This window comes from Myotis yumanensis, unplaced genomic scaffold (assembly GCF_028538775.1).
Source record: "Myotis yumanensis isolate MYYU_CA2020_CCGP unplaced genomic scaffold, mMyoYum1.0.hap1 SCAF_21, whole genome shotgun sequence".
In the NCBI taxonomy this organism is placed as follows: domain Eukaryota; kingdom Metazoa; phylum Chordata; class Mammalia; order Chiroptera; family Vespertilionidae; genus Myotis; species Myotis yumanensis.
Window position 1 is genome coordinate 8,899,584 of NW_027223772.1, and position 15,922 is coordinate 8,915,505.

Here is a 15,922-nt window from a genome sequence, read left to right on the forward strand (position 1 = left end):
GTCAACTGCAGGCCCGTTGCGGGCTCTGCACCCGGGCGGCCTCTGACCGCGGCGCGTGCTTCCTCGTCTCTCAGCCTCCTCCGTAGACTGAGAGGCCCTCCGCGGACACAGTCTCTGTGCACAGTCTGAACATTATGTTTCACCTGAAAGTCCTTAAATAAAAATACAATCCCGCGCTCCTCCTCCGTGGGAAAGTGCCAGACTAACCCGCCTGGAACAGCAGCTCTGACCCTGGAAAATCTCTACCCCACCCACCCACCCACCCACCCCCCAAAAGCGCAATGAATTCACACCAAGGGGGGAAAAGCAATATCTATTGTTCTGAGTCTCTTCCCCAAGCAAGAAGTCTCTTCCCGGGTGCTGCTGAGCGTCACGCCAGAGCAGGAAAGTCTTCAGGGTCGTCCGGGTTTGGAGCAACGTCTTGTGTCTAAGAGAGAAAAGTGTTGGAACCAACTGTCATTTCACCAGTTCCCACGCCCAGCGCTCGCCACACACTGGGCAGAGGCGGGGCGGCCCCCAGTGCAGCGCCAGGAGCCGCGCTGAGGGTGCCCTCCCTCACCCTCATTGCTGTCCAGTTACTGAGTGCCTGGCAGTGCCCCCTCCTCTTACAAAACCTTCCTGAGTGACCCTTTTTCTACCTGGCACTTCCGTCACCCAGTGGACAGACATAAGGTCGACCACGTGGAGACAAAGGATGGTTCCCCATTTGGCCCCGGGGGAGCTCACACGGTGGCGACGGGAAGTCAGTGTGGGAACCTCAGTAACAGACGCCCCGGGAGGGGCCCCGGGAGGGGTGGCCAATGCAACTCGGTGGCCAAGCACACCTCGTGGTCAGGGAAGGCTTTTCTGGAAGAGCAGGTTCTCCCGTGAAGGGGCGGGGCCTGTGGGGCCTGCGGGGCGGGGCCTGCGGCAGCTCTGGGCGGGAAGAGCACAGGTGGGCGGCAGGGGAGTGGCAGGCGCAGCTTCCAGAACATTAGGCTCCTGACAAGCGCCTGCAGTGGCTGGAGCTCCGCTTGCAAAAGAGAGAATGTGTATTTTCTATTCTCAGAGCAGAGCCTTTTCCAACCTGGCCTCAAATGCAACCAGAAAGAACTGTGAGGTGTTTTGCTCTTGCTTAGATATAACCACCTGTAGGCACTGCTCCAGGGGCTGCTCCTGGGAGCCAGGGAATCGGCAGCAAAAGGAACAGCTCCGAGGCCAGCCACAGAGTCGTCAGGACTCAGGCCCACGCTGGCCACAGGGCCTCAGTCCCGACTCCTCCGACTACACAGGTATTCATGGGTTTGTGCACCAAACATTTAGGAAGCACCTTCTAAGCCTACGTGGTGCTAGGCCCTGGGGAAACGGATAAAAGTGGACATGCCCACCGACAAATCCAGTCACACCCGTGAGTGGATCTACCAATGGAGATCATGCTGCAAAGAGAAGAAACAATCCCTTGCTCCAGGACTGTGCACGGGTCTGGAGGGAAACGTGACCCAAGAAGCCTCCTGGGAGCAGGCAGATCCGAGCTGTTCTCGGGAAGCAGGCTAGGCCCTGCGGTGAAGAGCAACTCTGTGGAAGCTGGAGGCAGAGCAGACCTGGCTGAGGGGCAAGGGCTCTGAGCGGAGAGGGGGCTGCAGAGGGCCTGTCTGCCCTGGAAGCTCGGGGTACAGGACGTGCCCTCAGGCCCTGGTGAGGGAGGAGATCTGTTCCCCACGCCTGGGGTCGGGTCTGATGCAGTGAGTGCTGCTCCGAGCGCACCTTCAGGGCGGGCAGCGGGCCTGCTGGGACCCTGGAGGCCAGGGCTACAGATGCTCTGTACCCAACTGATGGCGGTGCTGACCTCACCGTTCCAAACACCCACATCAGACCCACATAGAGAGGAGGAATCCACCACAGAACCTATGACCCTCCAAAATCAGACTGCCGCCCAGGCCTCCTCCTCCTCTCAGCTTCTTCGGGAAGCCACCGGGATCAGAACCCAAATACTTACCACCACTTCTGCTCTGGGTCCATAGTTCTCTGTCCTTCTGATCCTTCCCCGGCCTCCCCGTGTGCCACCTCTGGCTCCGCGCCCCGGACGAGGGAGGTTACCAAAATTAATCTCCAGCTGGGATGTGATGTCATTGGCCGCCTTCCGGAACACGGGGGCATCATCCTCGCAGTCATCCTTTACTATCTGAAACAGGGACAGCATCACACACAGCTGTCTCCATGGACAGCACTGGGCTCAGGGCCCAAGAGACACGCAAGGGAGCTAAGGCCTCCCGGCCGGAGCAGCCTCCCTGGTGTGGCGGCCTGGGCGCAGGCAGGGTGGGCAGAGGAAGACGGCAGTGCCGCTCTGCCCAGCACAGGGTGCTGCTCGTTGCACAGCCACACGTGCTCATGTTCACAGTCCTAATCCAAACATCTTTAATTTACCATTATTTCAAGTGAAACAAAAATTCTATCAGTTTAGCAAGTTAAGATATAAGATCTGATATGACTAACAGCAATTGAGATAAATGTTTTATATCTGCATATTTTGCTAAGATTAACAATTTTAAATTTCTACTTTTGTTTTATTTGTTCAGGAATAATACTTTGATAAGGAAATATTCTCCTTCCTTGAACAGAACTTGATGGAGAAACTCCTTTCGATGCGGGGTGCTAACTGCACAGATACCAGACGTTAGAGACTGCATGATCTGCAACAAACAATCCTTACTCCGAGTATGTGAAATGGTAAAATAGCAGACTGGCTACCTCAGGCTGCTACCAATGCTGTGTAAAGTATGCCAGCCGCTTTTTAAGAACTGCTTTATGAAATTCTTTGAGAAAGCACATTTTATTGTAAGAGGTCAAATAAGTTCTGCCTCTCTTAAAAGAAAACTGCATTAAATAATTTTCTCCAATTTTGATTTGGCTTCAACTCCTAAAGGATTTTTTTAAAAATCTCACTTTTAAGTAAAATATAAACCTACAGAAAATATACCAATGGTGGATGAGACTCTCCAAAGTGCTATAAGGTTAAACGTTCCCACAACTAGTCCAGGAAGTAAAATCAAATTTCCCTGAGCACATCAACCCCTTTGGGCTACATGTTCACTGCGGGTTTCATGGTTAACATTCATGTTCCTTCAATGTCTCAGATTAAAATAAAACAGAGGCCGCCCTGGCTGGTGTGGCTCAGTTGGTTGGAGCATCGTGCTGTGCACCGAAGGATTAAAAATAATAAAATAAAAAATAATTAAAATAAAGCATAGGCCTTAAGTATATGGATTCTTAAAGCTAAAATGGTGAGGGAAACCAATTCAGGAGCACTGGCCCTCTGGTGAAAAGATGCACCAAAAACAATAAGAGGGACGATTCCAAACGGGCAGTGGATCAAGTGGAAGCTACACTGACACTCTCCTCTCCCAGGACGGAACTGGAATTACAACTAAAACACAGAAAAACCACCCTGAATAATCAACTGAAGACTGGCTGGGGAGAACCCTGATAAGCAAGGGCAGAAAGTGGAGACCATGTAGAGACTGGTAGGAAGTGCGGAAGTGCAAAAGGGCTGGCCGGGCTCCCACAGACAGACAGACAGACAGCTGAAGTTCTGGAGAGGTAACTCAGCTGTGGGGGGTTCCCACTGAGAACTCTGAGGTCTAATCCCCAAGCTGGGATGCCTAGCCCAGAGCACCAGAACTAAGAAAGGCGCCCAGAAAACACCTGGCTGTGATAAAAGTAGGGTTGTCATCTGCCAGCCACAACAACCCTACTTCTTATCACAGCCAGGTGTTATCTGGCTGGAAATGCAGGCACCCTCTTAAAGGGCCAACACAACATTTTGAGTGCAGCCACTCACCTGGCTCCAGCAAAGGAAGGGAAGAGTGGACTGGAGCTGTATGAGCAGCAGTCAGGGTTGGGGACTCTGGAGTTAGACCTCAGAAAACAGACACCCCGATTTCCTGTGCTGAGTCATTCCCTCATACTGCAGAGAACGTCTTTCTCTGGCAGACCATTACCACCCAGGCAGCTTTTGCCTGTGGGGGAAGCAATTGTGCCACCGCAGAGAACGTCTTTCTCTGGCAGACCATTACCACCCAGGCAGCTTTTGCCTGTGGGGGAAGCAATTGTGCCACCCTGTTGGAAAACCTCTCCACCCACCCTGTGGAGTCTATGCCTTGCTAGGGTTGATAGCCTGGGGCTAATCAAGACTGAATAACAATCAGACTGCAGGCAGAGGCAGACCTCTGGAGGCTTTTGAGTCTTTGCCTATCTCCTCTGGGCCCAGGGCTAGGAAAAGCAGACCTTGGTGCACATCTTGCTTCTTCCCAAAGGCACCCAGTCGCAGCAGAGGGAGCCACAAACTATGGATTGCTGACAGCTCCAAACAGGGTACTCAGGGCCAGTCAGAAACAGCATCTGACACTGTCCTGCACTAGAGGTTGGGAGGTGTAGCAGGTCTACCTAATACACAGACACTAACTCAAACAGGCAGCCAAAATGGGGAGACAAAAAACAAACCCAAACAAAATAACAAGAGAATTCTCCAGAAGAACAGCTAAATGAAATGAAAATAAGAAATTTATCAGATATAGAGTTCAGAATGATGGCAAAGATGCTCAACAGCATGAGAAAAGTTACAGTAAGACAAAAACAGTAAGAAATGAAGAATGACAAAACACTAATAAAGAACAAATTGGAAGGAATACACATCAGATTAGGGGAAGCTGAGGACTGGATCAGTGAATTAGAAGATAGGGTAGAAAAAAATCAGAGAACCAAAAAGAAAACCAATTAAAAATCAGGAGGACAGCTTAAGGAAAGAGGGGGACAACTTGAAATGTAACAATAATTGCATCATAGGAATGCCAGAAAGGGAAGAAAGTGAGCAAGGGATAGAGAACGTGTTTGAAGAAATAATGGCAGAAAACTTCCCTAACCAGGTGAAGGAAAAAATCACACAAGTTCAGGCAGCACAGAGAGTTCCAAGCAAGAAGCAGCCAAATAGCCACCCGACACAGACACATCATAATTGAAATGCCAAAAAATTAAATACAAAGAATCTTAAAGGCAGCATGAGAAAAGCAATTTGTTACCTACAAAGGAGTTACCATAAGGTTGTCAGCTGATTTTTCATGAGAAACACTCTAGGCCAGACGGGAATGGCATGAAGTATTCAAGGTAATGAAAACCAAGGATCTGAAACCAAGATTACTATATCCAGCCCAGCCAGCATGGCTCAATGGTTGAGCATTGACCTATGAACCAGAGGTCACAGTTTGATTCCCAGTCAGGGCAGATGCCCAGGTTATGGGCTCGATCCCCAGTGTGGGGCAGGCAGGAGACAGCAATCACTTAATCTCTCTCATCACTGATGTTTCTATCTCTCTCTCCCTCTCTCCCTTCATCTTTGAAATCAATAAAAATATGTATTTTTTAAAAAGATTACTATATCCAGCAAGGCTATCATTCAAAATAGGTGAAATAAAGAGCTTCCCAGACAAAAAAAGCTAAAGAAGTTTATCACCACCAAACCAACACTGCAGGAAATGCTAAAGGGACTGTTGTAATGAGAACAAATAGAAACACAGACATAAAGAATTAAAATGGTGCCCTGATTGGTTTGGCTCAGTGAATAGAGCATCAGCCTGCGGACTGAAAGGTCCCAGGCTTGATTCCAGTCAAAGGCATGTACCTTGGTTGTGGCCACATCCCCAGTGGGGGTTGTGCAGGAGGCAACTGATCGATGTTTCTCTCTCATCGAGGTTTCAGACTCTCTATCCCCCTCCCTTCCTCTCTGTAAAAAAATCAATAAAAAACATATTTTTTTAAAAAGCATGAAAATGGCAATAAATAAGTACCTATCAATAATAGCCTTAAATGAAATTAATTAAATGCTCCAATCAAAAGACACAGGGTAGCTAAATGGATATGAAAACGTGACTCAAATATATATGCTGTCTACAAGAAACCCTCTTCAGAACAAGAGACTCACAGGATCAGTGTGAAGGGATGGGGGAAAAAATTTTGCCATACAAATGGAAATATAAAAAAACACACCTGGGATAGCAATACTCATATCTGACAAAAGAGACTTCAACATGAAGGCCATCACAAGAGACAACAAAGGTCACTACAAAATACTAAAGGGATCGATCCAACAAGAGGATAAAACCCTGATAAACATATATGCACCCAATATAGGAGCATCTAAATATATTTAAAACAAAACCTTCTGGAAGACATTAAGGGAGAGATCAACAGCAATACAGTCATAGTAGAAGTCTTTAACACCCTGCTGACTTCACTGGATAGATCTTCCAGACAAAAATTAACAAGGAAATGATCATTAAAATTAACACACTGAATCAGATGGATTAAAACTGACATTTATAGAACATTTCACCGAAAACTACAGAATATACATTCTTCTCAGTGCACATGGGTCATTCTCAAAGATAGAACATCTGTTAGAACACAAAACAAGTTTCTATAAGTTCAAGAAGATTGAAATCATATCAAGCATCTTCTCAGATGACAATGGAATGAAATTAGAAATCAACTATAGTAAAAACACCCAAAAACATTCAAATGCATGGAGGCTAAATAGCATGTTATTAAACAATGAATGGATTACCAATGAGGTCAAGAAAGAAATCAAAAACTTCCTGCTGACTTCACTGGATAGATCTTCCAGACAAAAATTAACAAGGAAATGGTCATTAAAAATAACACACAACAACTCAAAATCTCTGGGACATAGCAAAAGCAGTCCTGAGAGGAAAATTCATAGCACTACAGGCCTACCTTAAAAAAAAAGAAAAAGAAGAATTAATAATAAACTATTTAATTTTACAACTTGAAGAATTAGAGAATAAGAAAATCCCAGAGTACGTAGAAGGAAATAATAAAGATTAGAGCACAAATAGATGACATAGAGACTACAAAAAACAATACAAAAGATCAATGAAACCAAGAGCTGGTTCTTTGAAAAGATAAACAAGATTGTGAACTGTTTGCCAGACTTATCAAGAAACAGAGAGAGAGGACCCAAATAAATAAAATCAGAAACCAAAGCAGAGAAGTAACAACTGAAACCACAGAAATACAGGAATGTAAGAAAATACCATGAATAAAACTATCTGCCAGCAAGCTGGACAATGAGAATGAAATGGACTAATTCCTAGAAAAATACAATCTCCCAAAACTGAATCAGGAGGAATCAGAAAACCTGACTAGTCCAATAACAACTGATGAAAGTAAAGCAGTAATCAAAAAACTTCCAGCAAACAAAAGCTCTGGTTCAGATGGCTTCACAGGGGAGTTTTATCAAACATTCAAAAAACAACACCTATCCTCCTCAAATTATACCAAAAAATCCAAAAGAAAGGAACACTTCCAAGCTCTTTCTTTGGAACTGCAATTCCAAAACCAGATAAAGACACTACAAAGAAATAGAATCGCAGGCCAATATTTCTGATGAATATCGATGCTAAAATCCACAACAAAATATTAGCAAATTAGATCCAGCAATATATTAAAAAGATCATACACCATGACCAAGTGGGATTTATTCCAGGGATTAAAGGCTAGTACAGTATTCACAAATCAAAAAATGTTATACATCGCGTAAACAAACTGAAAGACAAAAATCACACGACCATATCAACAGAGGCAGAAAACGCAATCAACAAAATCCAACATCCATTTTTTAAAAATATATTTTTTTATTGATTCCAGATAGGAAGGGAGAGGGAGAGAGAGATAGAAAGATCAATGATAAGAGAGAATCATTAATTGGCTACCTCCTGCACCTCCCCTACTGGGGATTGAGCCCACAACCAGGCATGTGCCCTTGACTGCAATCGAACCCAGGACCCTTCAGTTCGCAGGCCTACGCTCTATCCACTAAGCCAAACTGGCTAGGGCCCAATACCCATTTTTGATAAAAACTCTCAGCAAAACAAACAAACAAACAAAAACTCTCAGCAAAGCTGGAATAGAGGGATCATATCTCAACATAATAAAGGCCATATATGACAAAAGTATAGCCAACATAATACTCAATGGGCAAATACTAAAACCATTTCCCCTAAGAACAGGACTAAGACAGGGATGTTTGCTTTCACCACTCTTACTCAACACTAGTAGCCCAGTGTATGAAATTCGTGCATAATGAAAGGGAATTAATTAGAGGAACGTAATTTGGACTCACTATCTAATATCAATAATATGTGAGCGTGAGGCAGTCCGCGTTTCTGAAATTCAATGACATAAATTTTGGCTATTACTTTGCCAAATAAATGGACTTTACAGATATCATTTAAAAGAGCATTCAGCTTAATATTAAAAACTCTAGCTACCAAGTCAGGTCTGTTTTCAACTTTTTGCCAGTGTTGTAAATTATTTGCAATATCTGCCCATTTGGGGTTGCATGTCATGGTTATGAATAAATCGGGCTTGCCATACTTCGTTACAATTGCCAGAGCATCCTGATATCACTGCTGCATATTTCTGGGACTACCCTCAGATGATGATGGAAGTATTATCATTTTACCAATTGGCACATTGTCATTTTCAAATCTAGATTTGAGATAATCCATCAAACCACTATATTTTTCAACTCTCAACTTAGATTGGTTTGCTTTGACAAAATTTATCTGATTGGCCTCCATTTTTGAATATGAATCCACGATAAACTGCTGAGTTAATTTTCCTGCATTTAAAATAGGATTGAACGTGTCCCGCACAGAGAGATGAAATCCATAATACTGCATTTGTGTGACTCGTGTCCTTACATTTTGTCTAATATTATTGTTGATTACACTGTTGTCTCTGAGTCTTAATGCAATATCTGTTCCCCAGCCTTTTTCACCATGTGGAAAAAGAAGAGGATATGTCATTGCATCTAATGTAGGAAACAAGATATTGATTTGTTTCATTTTAGTGGCATTTGGATTATTGGGATCTGGTTTACAATGAATGAGCAAGTCCCTTTCAAAAGGAGGTTCTCCATCTTCGTTTCTGAATATGACAGCAACCTCGGTTACACGGGGAGAATTATATCTACCTGGGTCACTGTTACAATCGTATTTAATCGCCATTGTTACTTCTGTGGGAGCAATACCTTTTGCTGCTGCTTCAGATTGGGCTTCCTTTTCTACCTCATGTAGCATCTTGTACGATTTTGTTAATTCATTTATTTCATGCATGAGGTTGTTGATGTTGATCATGAGTCTTTCTGAGCAGCCCTGGTTTTCTGGCATTGCTAATTTTTTAGTTGTAGCTTCAGCTGTATCCAAATATAGAGCTGAGCAAACTTCTGAGAAACACCATCCAAAGGATGTAAAGTTCCAGTACGGTGATAAACTTGTCCGTGTATTCTAAAACAGTATGGCCCATATCCTGATGGCGATGCAATATTTGCACCCATGGAAGCAAAAGCAAAAGAACTATTTATGGAATGAATATTTTCCATGAAATTTTTACTGTCAGAATCTTTGTTTGTCATTAATCTTTTTAAATATGCCGGGTAATCTGGAAAATGTATATCATTTGGACAGACTTTCCCTTTGCTACAACATCGAGTAAATTTCCCATCGGATGGTTTTTCATCAGAGAAATTTAGTGATAGGCAAAATTCACATCGAACAGTCATTCCACCACAACTATGTTCGAGGATTGCATCCTCATGTCCTCCATTTCCACTGAGAAGGCAGTTCCTACCGGTATTGGTAGTACTTGTTGATGACTGTTCTCTAGACATATTCTGTCATCGCCACCACCTTCTTTCAACTTCAAAGGCACGTTGGTCTTTAGACATTTTCTGTCAATAACGCCAGATCAGAGCGACGTTTTTCCAGTAGCTGCTCTTCAGATACATCCTGTCGCAGGCACCACCTCCCTCAAGATCAGACGCACGCTGCTCTGCAGACATTTTCTGTCGATAATTTTCAGCTGCAGAGCTACATTGTATCAACAGGTGTTCTTTAGACATAGTCCCACCTCTCTACTGTCATGGTCTGAGATGCAGGTGAGAGAGAGTCCTGACTATCAGGCCGCTGAGAGCTGTCTGACCAATGGCTGATTCTGGCTGATTCTGTGGGGGTGGGACTTCCTCCTCCCTGCTGTCAGTTTCTACAGCTGTGATGAGGAAGCTGGGGTAACAGAGGGAGCTGCACCCTCCAAGCCGCCCTCTCTCTTGCTCTGCTCTATGTCCAGTAGTCTCCTGCTCTGCCAAGTCCTCCAAACCTCCTGCTCTCTACCCGCTCCTCTCCTGCTCTGCTCTCCACTGGCAAGGTCCTGGGAGCCCGTGGGTGTGGCTAGGCGAGGGCAGCCTCGGCTCCCCGACCGGCGAAAGTCCCAGGAGCCCGTGGATGTGGCTACGGCCTCACCTCCCGGGGCCAGCGAAGGTCCTGGGAGCCCGCGGGCATGGGTAGGCGCGGGCAGCCTCGCCTCCCCGACTGACGAAAGTCCCAGGAGCCCATGGCCACAGCCGCCATCGCCTCCTGGGGCGCCTGACACTTGCATATGCAAATTAACTGCCATCTTTGTCAGGTTAATTTACATAGTCACTGACTGGCTTGTGGGCATGGCTTGAGCATAGCGGAGAGATGACTAATTTGCATGTTTCTCTTTTATTATATAGGATAGTACTAGAAGTCCTAGCCACAGCAATCAGACAAGAAGACAACATAAAAGGCATCCAAATTGGAATGGAGGAAGTGAAACTCTCATTATCTGCAGATGACATGATATTGTACACAGAAAACCCTAAAAATTCCACCAAAAAACTACTAGATTTAATAAATTAATTCAGCAATGTAGCATGGTACAAAATTAACACCCAGAAATCTATGGCATTTTTATACACCAAAAATGAATTCAACTAACCAAGGAGGTAAAAGACGTGTACTCAGAAACTACAGGACACTGAAAAAAGAGACAGAGGAAGAAATAAACAAGTGGAAGAATATACCGTGTTCATGGATTGGTGGAATCAACATCATTAAAATGTCCATAATACCAAATGCAATCTAGTCAATGCAATCCCCATTAAAATACTAAAAGCATATTTTATAGATCTAGAACAAATACTCCAAAAATTTACATGGAATCAAAATGGACCCCAAATATCTGCAGCAATCTTGAGAAAGAAGAACAAAGTTGGAGGAATCACAATACCAGATATCAAGTTACACTACAAAGCCACTATAATCAAAACAGCCTGGTACTGGCACAAGAACAGGCATATAGATCACTGGAACAGAACAGAGAACCCAGAAATCAAGTGAAGCCATTACACTCAATTAATATCTGACAAAAGAGGCAAGAGCATACAATGGAATCAAGACAGTATCTTCAATAAATGGTGTTGGGAAAATCGGACAGATAAATGTAAAAAAATGACCACCAACTTAGACCATACACAAGAATAAACTCAAAATGAATAAAAGACTTAAATCTAAGTTGTGAAACCATAAAAATCCCAGAAGAAACCATAGGCAGCAAAATCTCAGACATCTCTCATAGCAATATGTTTACGGATAAATCTCCTTGGGAAGGAAAACTAAGGAGAAAATAAACAGATGGGACTACATCAAAACAAAAAGCTTCTGCACAGCAAAAGAAACCATCAACAAAATGACAGAGGAGCCCACTGTATGGGAGAACATATTTGCCAATGATACATTTGATAAAGGGTTAATATCCAAAATATTTAAGGAACTCATACAACTTAACAAAATGAAGACAAACAATCCAACTTAAAAAAAAGGGCAAAGGACCTAAACAAACACTTCTCCAAAGTGGACATGTAGACAGCCAAGAGATATATGGAAACATCCTCAAAGTCACTGATTATCAAAGAGATGCAAATTAAAATGACAATGAGGTATCACCTCACACCTGTCAGAATGGCTACCATCAACAAATCAACAAGTGGCAAGTGCTGGCGAGGATGTGGAGATAAAGGAACCATAGTACTGCTGGTGGGAATGCAGACTGGTGCAGCCATTATGAAAAACAGTATAGAGTTTCCTCAAAAAGTTAAATATGGAACTGCCATTTGACCCAGTGATTCCACTTCTAGGAATATATCCTAAGAAACCCGAAACACCAATCAGAAAGAATGCATGCACCCCTATGTTCATAGCAGCACAATTTACAATAGCTAAGATCTGGAAACAGCCAAGTGCCCATCAGCAGACGAGTGGATAAAAAAAATCTGTGGTATATTTACACCATGGGGTACTGTGCAGCAGTGAAAAAGAAGGCTCTCTTACCCTTTGAGACAGCATGGAGGGACCTGGAGAGTATCAAGCTAAGTGAAATAAGTCAGTCAGAGAAAGACAAGTATTATGTGATCTCACTCATATGTGGAGTCAAATGAACAAAATAAACTGATGAACAAAACAGGTTCAGAAGAGATCAACCAAAGGACTTTTATGCATGCATATGAACATAACCAATGGACACAGACAGTAGGGGGGGTGAGGGCATGTGCTGGGGGGCGGGAGTGGCTGGGGAGAGGTCAATGGGGGGAAAAGGAGACATGTCATTGTTTAAACAATAAAGAATTTAAATTTAAAAAAAATAGATCCAGAGACATAGAAGCATGGAACACTGTTGAATCTCAGAGGGAAGGAAGGGGAGGGTAGGTGGGTCAGAAGAGATCAACGAAAGAACTTGTACACATATATGCATAACCCAAGGACACAGACAAAAGTGTGGTGAAGGCCTGGAGCAAGGGGCAGGGGCCGGCTAGATGGGGTCAATGGGGGAAAAAAGGGTCATCTGTAATACTTTCAACAATAAAGCTTTTAAAAATAAAAATAATAAACATTTTTTAACAACAACAACACAAAACAGTAAGAGGCAAAATAATACACAGCTGCCTCCTGGTTTAGAAAACAGCTGAATGTTGCAGCAGGGGAGAGGTGGCCCTGCCCCAGCAAGGGACAATGTAGAATGGATGCTCAGTGAGCTAAAGGTCAGAAGCCACAGCACGTTGAGGGCCCAGCTCCATTTGCAGACTAGTATTAGGTCTGAACTTTGCAAAAAGCAGAGCTCCAAGAGAATGAGAGGTATTATCCTAGTGCTTTTGTCTCTTAGGATGCCCAGAACAAAGGCTTATGTTGCTTTAAGAATAATTTCCGGCTAAAATCTCCAAGGCCACAAGATTAACAAAGATGTGTGCTTTCCTGAGACCGAGCTCGGTGTCTTAGCTCAGCCAGCTGCTTCAAATATTCCAGGAGCCTTCTCTGTGGAGCCGAAGCCAGGAGGAGAATGTGGTGAGGATTTCGGAGAGCAGCTTCTATTTTTACCTAACGTGTCAGCTGCACATGTCCCCCTGACAGCACATTTGTTTTAGGCAAGGCTATATTTACAATTCCCCAGAACAAAAAGAACAACGAAAGTGGAGAGGAAAAGAACCAACCCAGCTGACGTACTTGTTAAAAAAAGAAAAAACCTCTCAGAGATTTCCACTTGTAGAAAAAGTCACTTGTAGTGGATAGCTCAGAACTTACTAGTCAAGGCCCCTAAGAGCCTGGAGTACCCAAACAGGAGGGTAGGAGGGGATTCTGTATCATAAACGACACTTTAATGAAAGTATTCGTTCAAAGAATACAACTAACCAAAGTGTAAATTAGCTGTAGTGGTCAGAGCATCGGCCCACACACTGAAGGGTCTAGGGTTCGATTCCCAGTCAAGGTCACATATCTGGGTTGCAGGTTCAATACCCGGCTCGTCAGGGTGCATCCAGGAGGCAATCAATCGATGTGTCTCTCCCATATCAATGTTCCCCTCTCTCTCTACCTCTCTTCCCTCCTCCCCCCACCCCTCCCTCCCTTCCACTCTCTCACTAAAAAAAAAAGTCAATGGAAAAAATATCCTTGGGTGAGGATTAACAGGAAAACAAAGTGTAAATGGGAACCAGACAATTCTACATGGTACAAAATCCCTGAGTTTCAATCAGAAAATAAATGAATAAGATCCAGCAGAGAGGATTTGCTCATCACCATCACTGACAAAGAGACTGGTATCAAGATAAGCAGCTGGGGCGGTGATGCAAAGTATAAATTTTAAAATTAGAATTCTTTAGTGTGCCCTTAAGTTCAGTAACTTATGCAGAAACGTAATTAAAGACTTTCTGACCACCCAGCCAGGGTTGAACGTCAACCTATGAACCAGGAAGTCACAGTTTGATTTCCAGTCAGGGCACATGCTGGGGTTACGACTAGATCCCCAGTACGGGGCATGCAGGAGACAGCCGATCAGTGATTCTCTCTGATCAGTGATGTTTCTATCCCTCTCCCTCTCTCCCTTTCTCTCTGAAATAAATAAAAATACTTTTTTTAAAAAAAAAAGACTGACCATCCTTGTCAATATATTTTCAAAGTGGAGGCCTCCGATAAAGAGCTGAACATAAACCAGGAACAGTAAGGCCCTCACAGGAGAGGCGCTGTGACCAGCCCCAACTGGACAGCAGGCTGCAGGCTCTTCGGGCTCCTCGGCTGAGTTTCAGCAGTTACGCAAGGGAGCAAAGCTGCTGCAATAACATAGAAAGGCATCACCGGGCATAGCACCCCAACCGGTTTCAAATGATCAACCCTCCCAATTAAGTGCTTTAAGAATTAGAGGTGAAAGTAATCCAATCATGTTAATGCAGAGTAGTCATCCTTTGAAATGACATCATTCAGAAACATTCTGTACCTCTCTTGATACAAAAATGAAGTGCAATTAACATACAGTATTTGCACAGTCTCAGCAGAGTTCTGGGTGAGCAGAAAATTCACTGTCACTATTACTACTTGGTATTAAGGGTCAACTGGTCAAGATTCAATTATTTCACAATAAAGATACAGTAAAATTAGTCACACATCATCCCGATTACTCTTAGGTAGAAACTAGAATATCAACTGCCAATGTTCCATTTTCAAAATAGAAGTGGAAAGGCCCATCTCGTTTCCAATAACGTATCAGGAGAGATTAACTTGACACAGCACGTCATGCTTACATCATCTCTATATCGGGACTTGTGTATCACCACTGCTTTGGAAGGGACCGTGGACTCAGGTTTCCGGATGTTAAATTCAGGCTTCGGTCTGGTCTGTTCTTGCAGAGTTTTCCACTCATCTAGGGTCATCTCTTGAACTTGAGTTTCTTCTTCTACCTCCAACTCAGGAACTCTGGAAAGTTTAATCATAAAGAATAACTTTTGATGGGTTTGAAATGTCTACTTTCACAAAGAAAAAGTCACAGCCATTAGTTTAACATACTTTCATGATACTGCATCTCAAATCTAAAGAAGGTAAGAAAATCTTTGGGCCAAAAGCTTCGTTTTATTGTCACGATTTTATGCCATCACTGCCAACGCAACCTATCGGTGTTCAAAGCAGTCTTTGAAAAGCAGGAACATTACCATCCCAATGACAGGCACCTGACCACCAGGACTCCCTTCCCAGGTGGCATTGCACATGACATGAGACAATTGTAGAAGGAAGTGAGAAAAGCTACTGAGATAAAACAAAGGAAACCATGAATACATTATAAAACAATGGGCCACAAATGCCTACTTTTATAAATATCCTCTTTAAATTCGTTTTTTTAAAGAAAAAGAAGATAAACATGTAGACTAATGAAGTCCAGAAATAAACCCTCACATTTATGATCGACTGATTTTTTTGGACCAGAATGCCAAAGACAAAAGGAAACAGTCTCTCCAAGAAATGGTGCTGGGAAAACTGGATATCCACGTGCAAAAGAAAGAAGTTGAATCCCTACCTCACACCAAAATGTAAGAGCTAGAAGTATGGAACTCTAGAAAACATAGGTGTAAACCTTCATAATTTGGATTAGGCAATGGTTTCTTATATATGACACCAAAAGCACAAGCAACAAAAGAAAAAGCAAATACACTGGGCATCACCAAAACTGAAAACCTTTGTGCTGCAAAGGATAC

The 15,922-nt window shown here is 43.5% G+C and overlaps 1 protein-coding gene across 1 annotated transcript in view; it reads right to left on the bottom strand.

The window, feature by feature from the left end:
- Positions 1-297: 297 nt before the first annotated feature.
- Positions 298-15,922, bottom strand: part of HABP4 (hyaluronan binding protein 4) — a 41,513-nt gene continuing 25,888 nt past the window's right edge. Inside the window, exons 6-8 of the mRNA XM_070400851.1 lie at positions 14,978-15,149; positions 1,976-2,161; positions 298-427 (exon numbers count right to left, since the gene is read on the bottom strand). Coding sequence (XP_070256952.1) covers positions 371-427; positions 1,976-2,161; positions 14,978-15,149 — 415 coding nt within the window. The 3' untranslated portion in view covers positions 298-370. The remainder of the gene's footprint in view (positions 428-1,975; positions 2,162-14,977; positions 15,150-15,922) is intronic.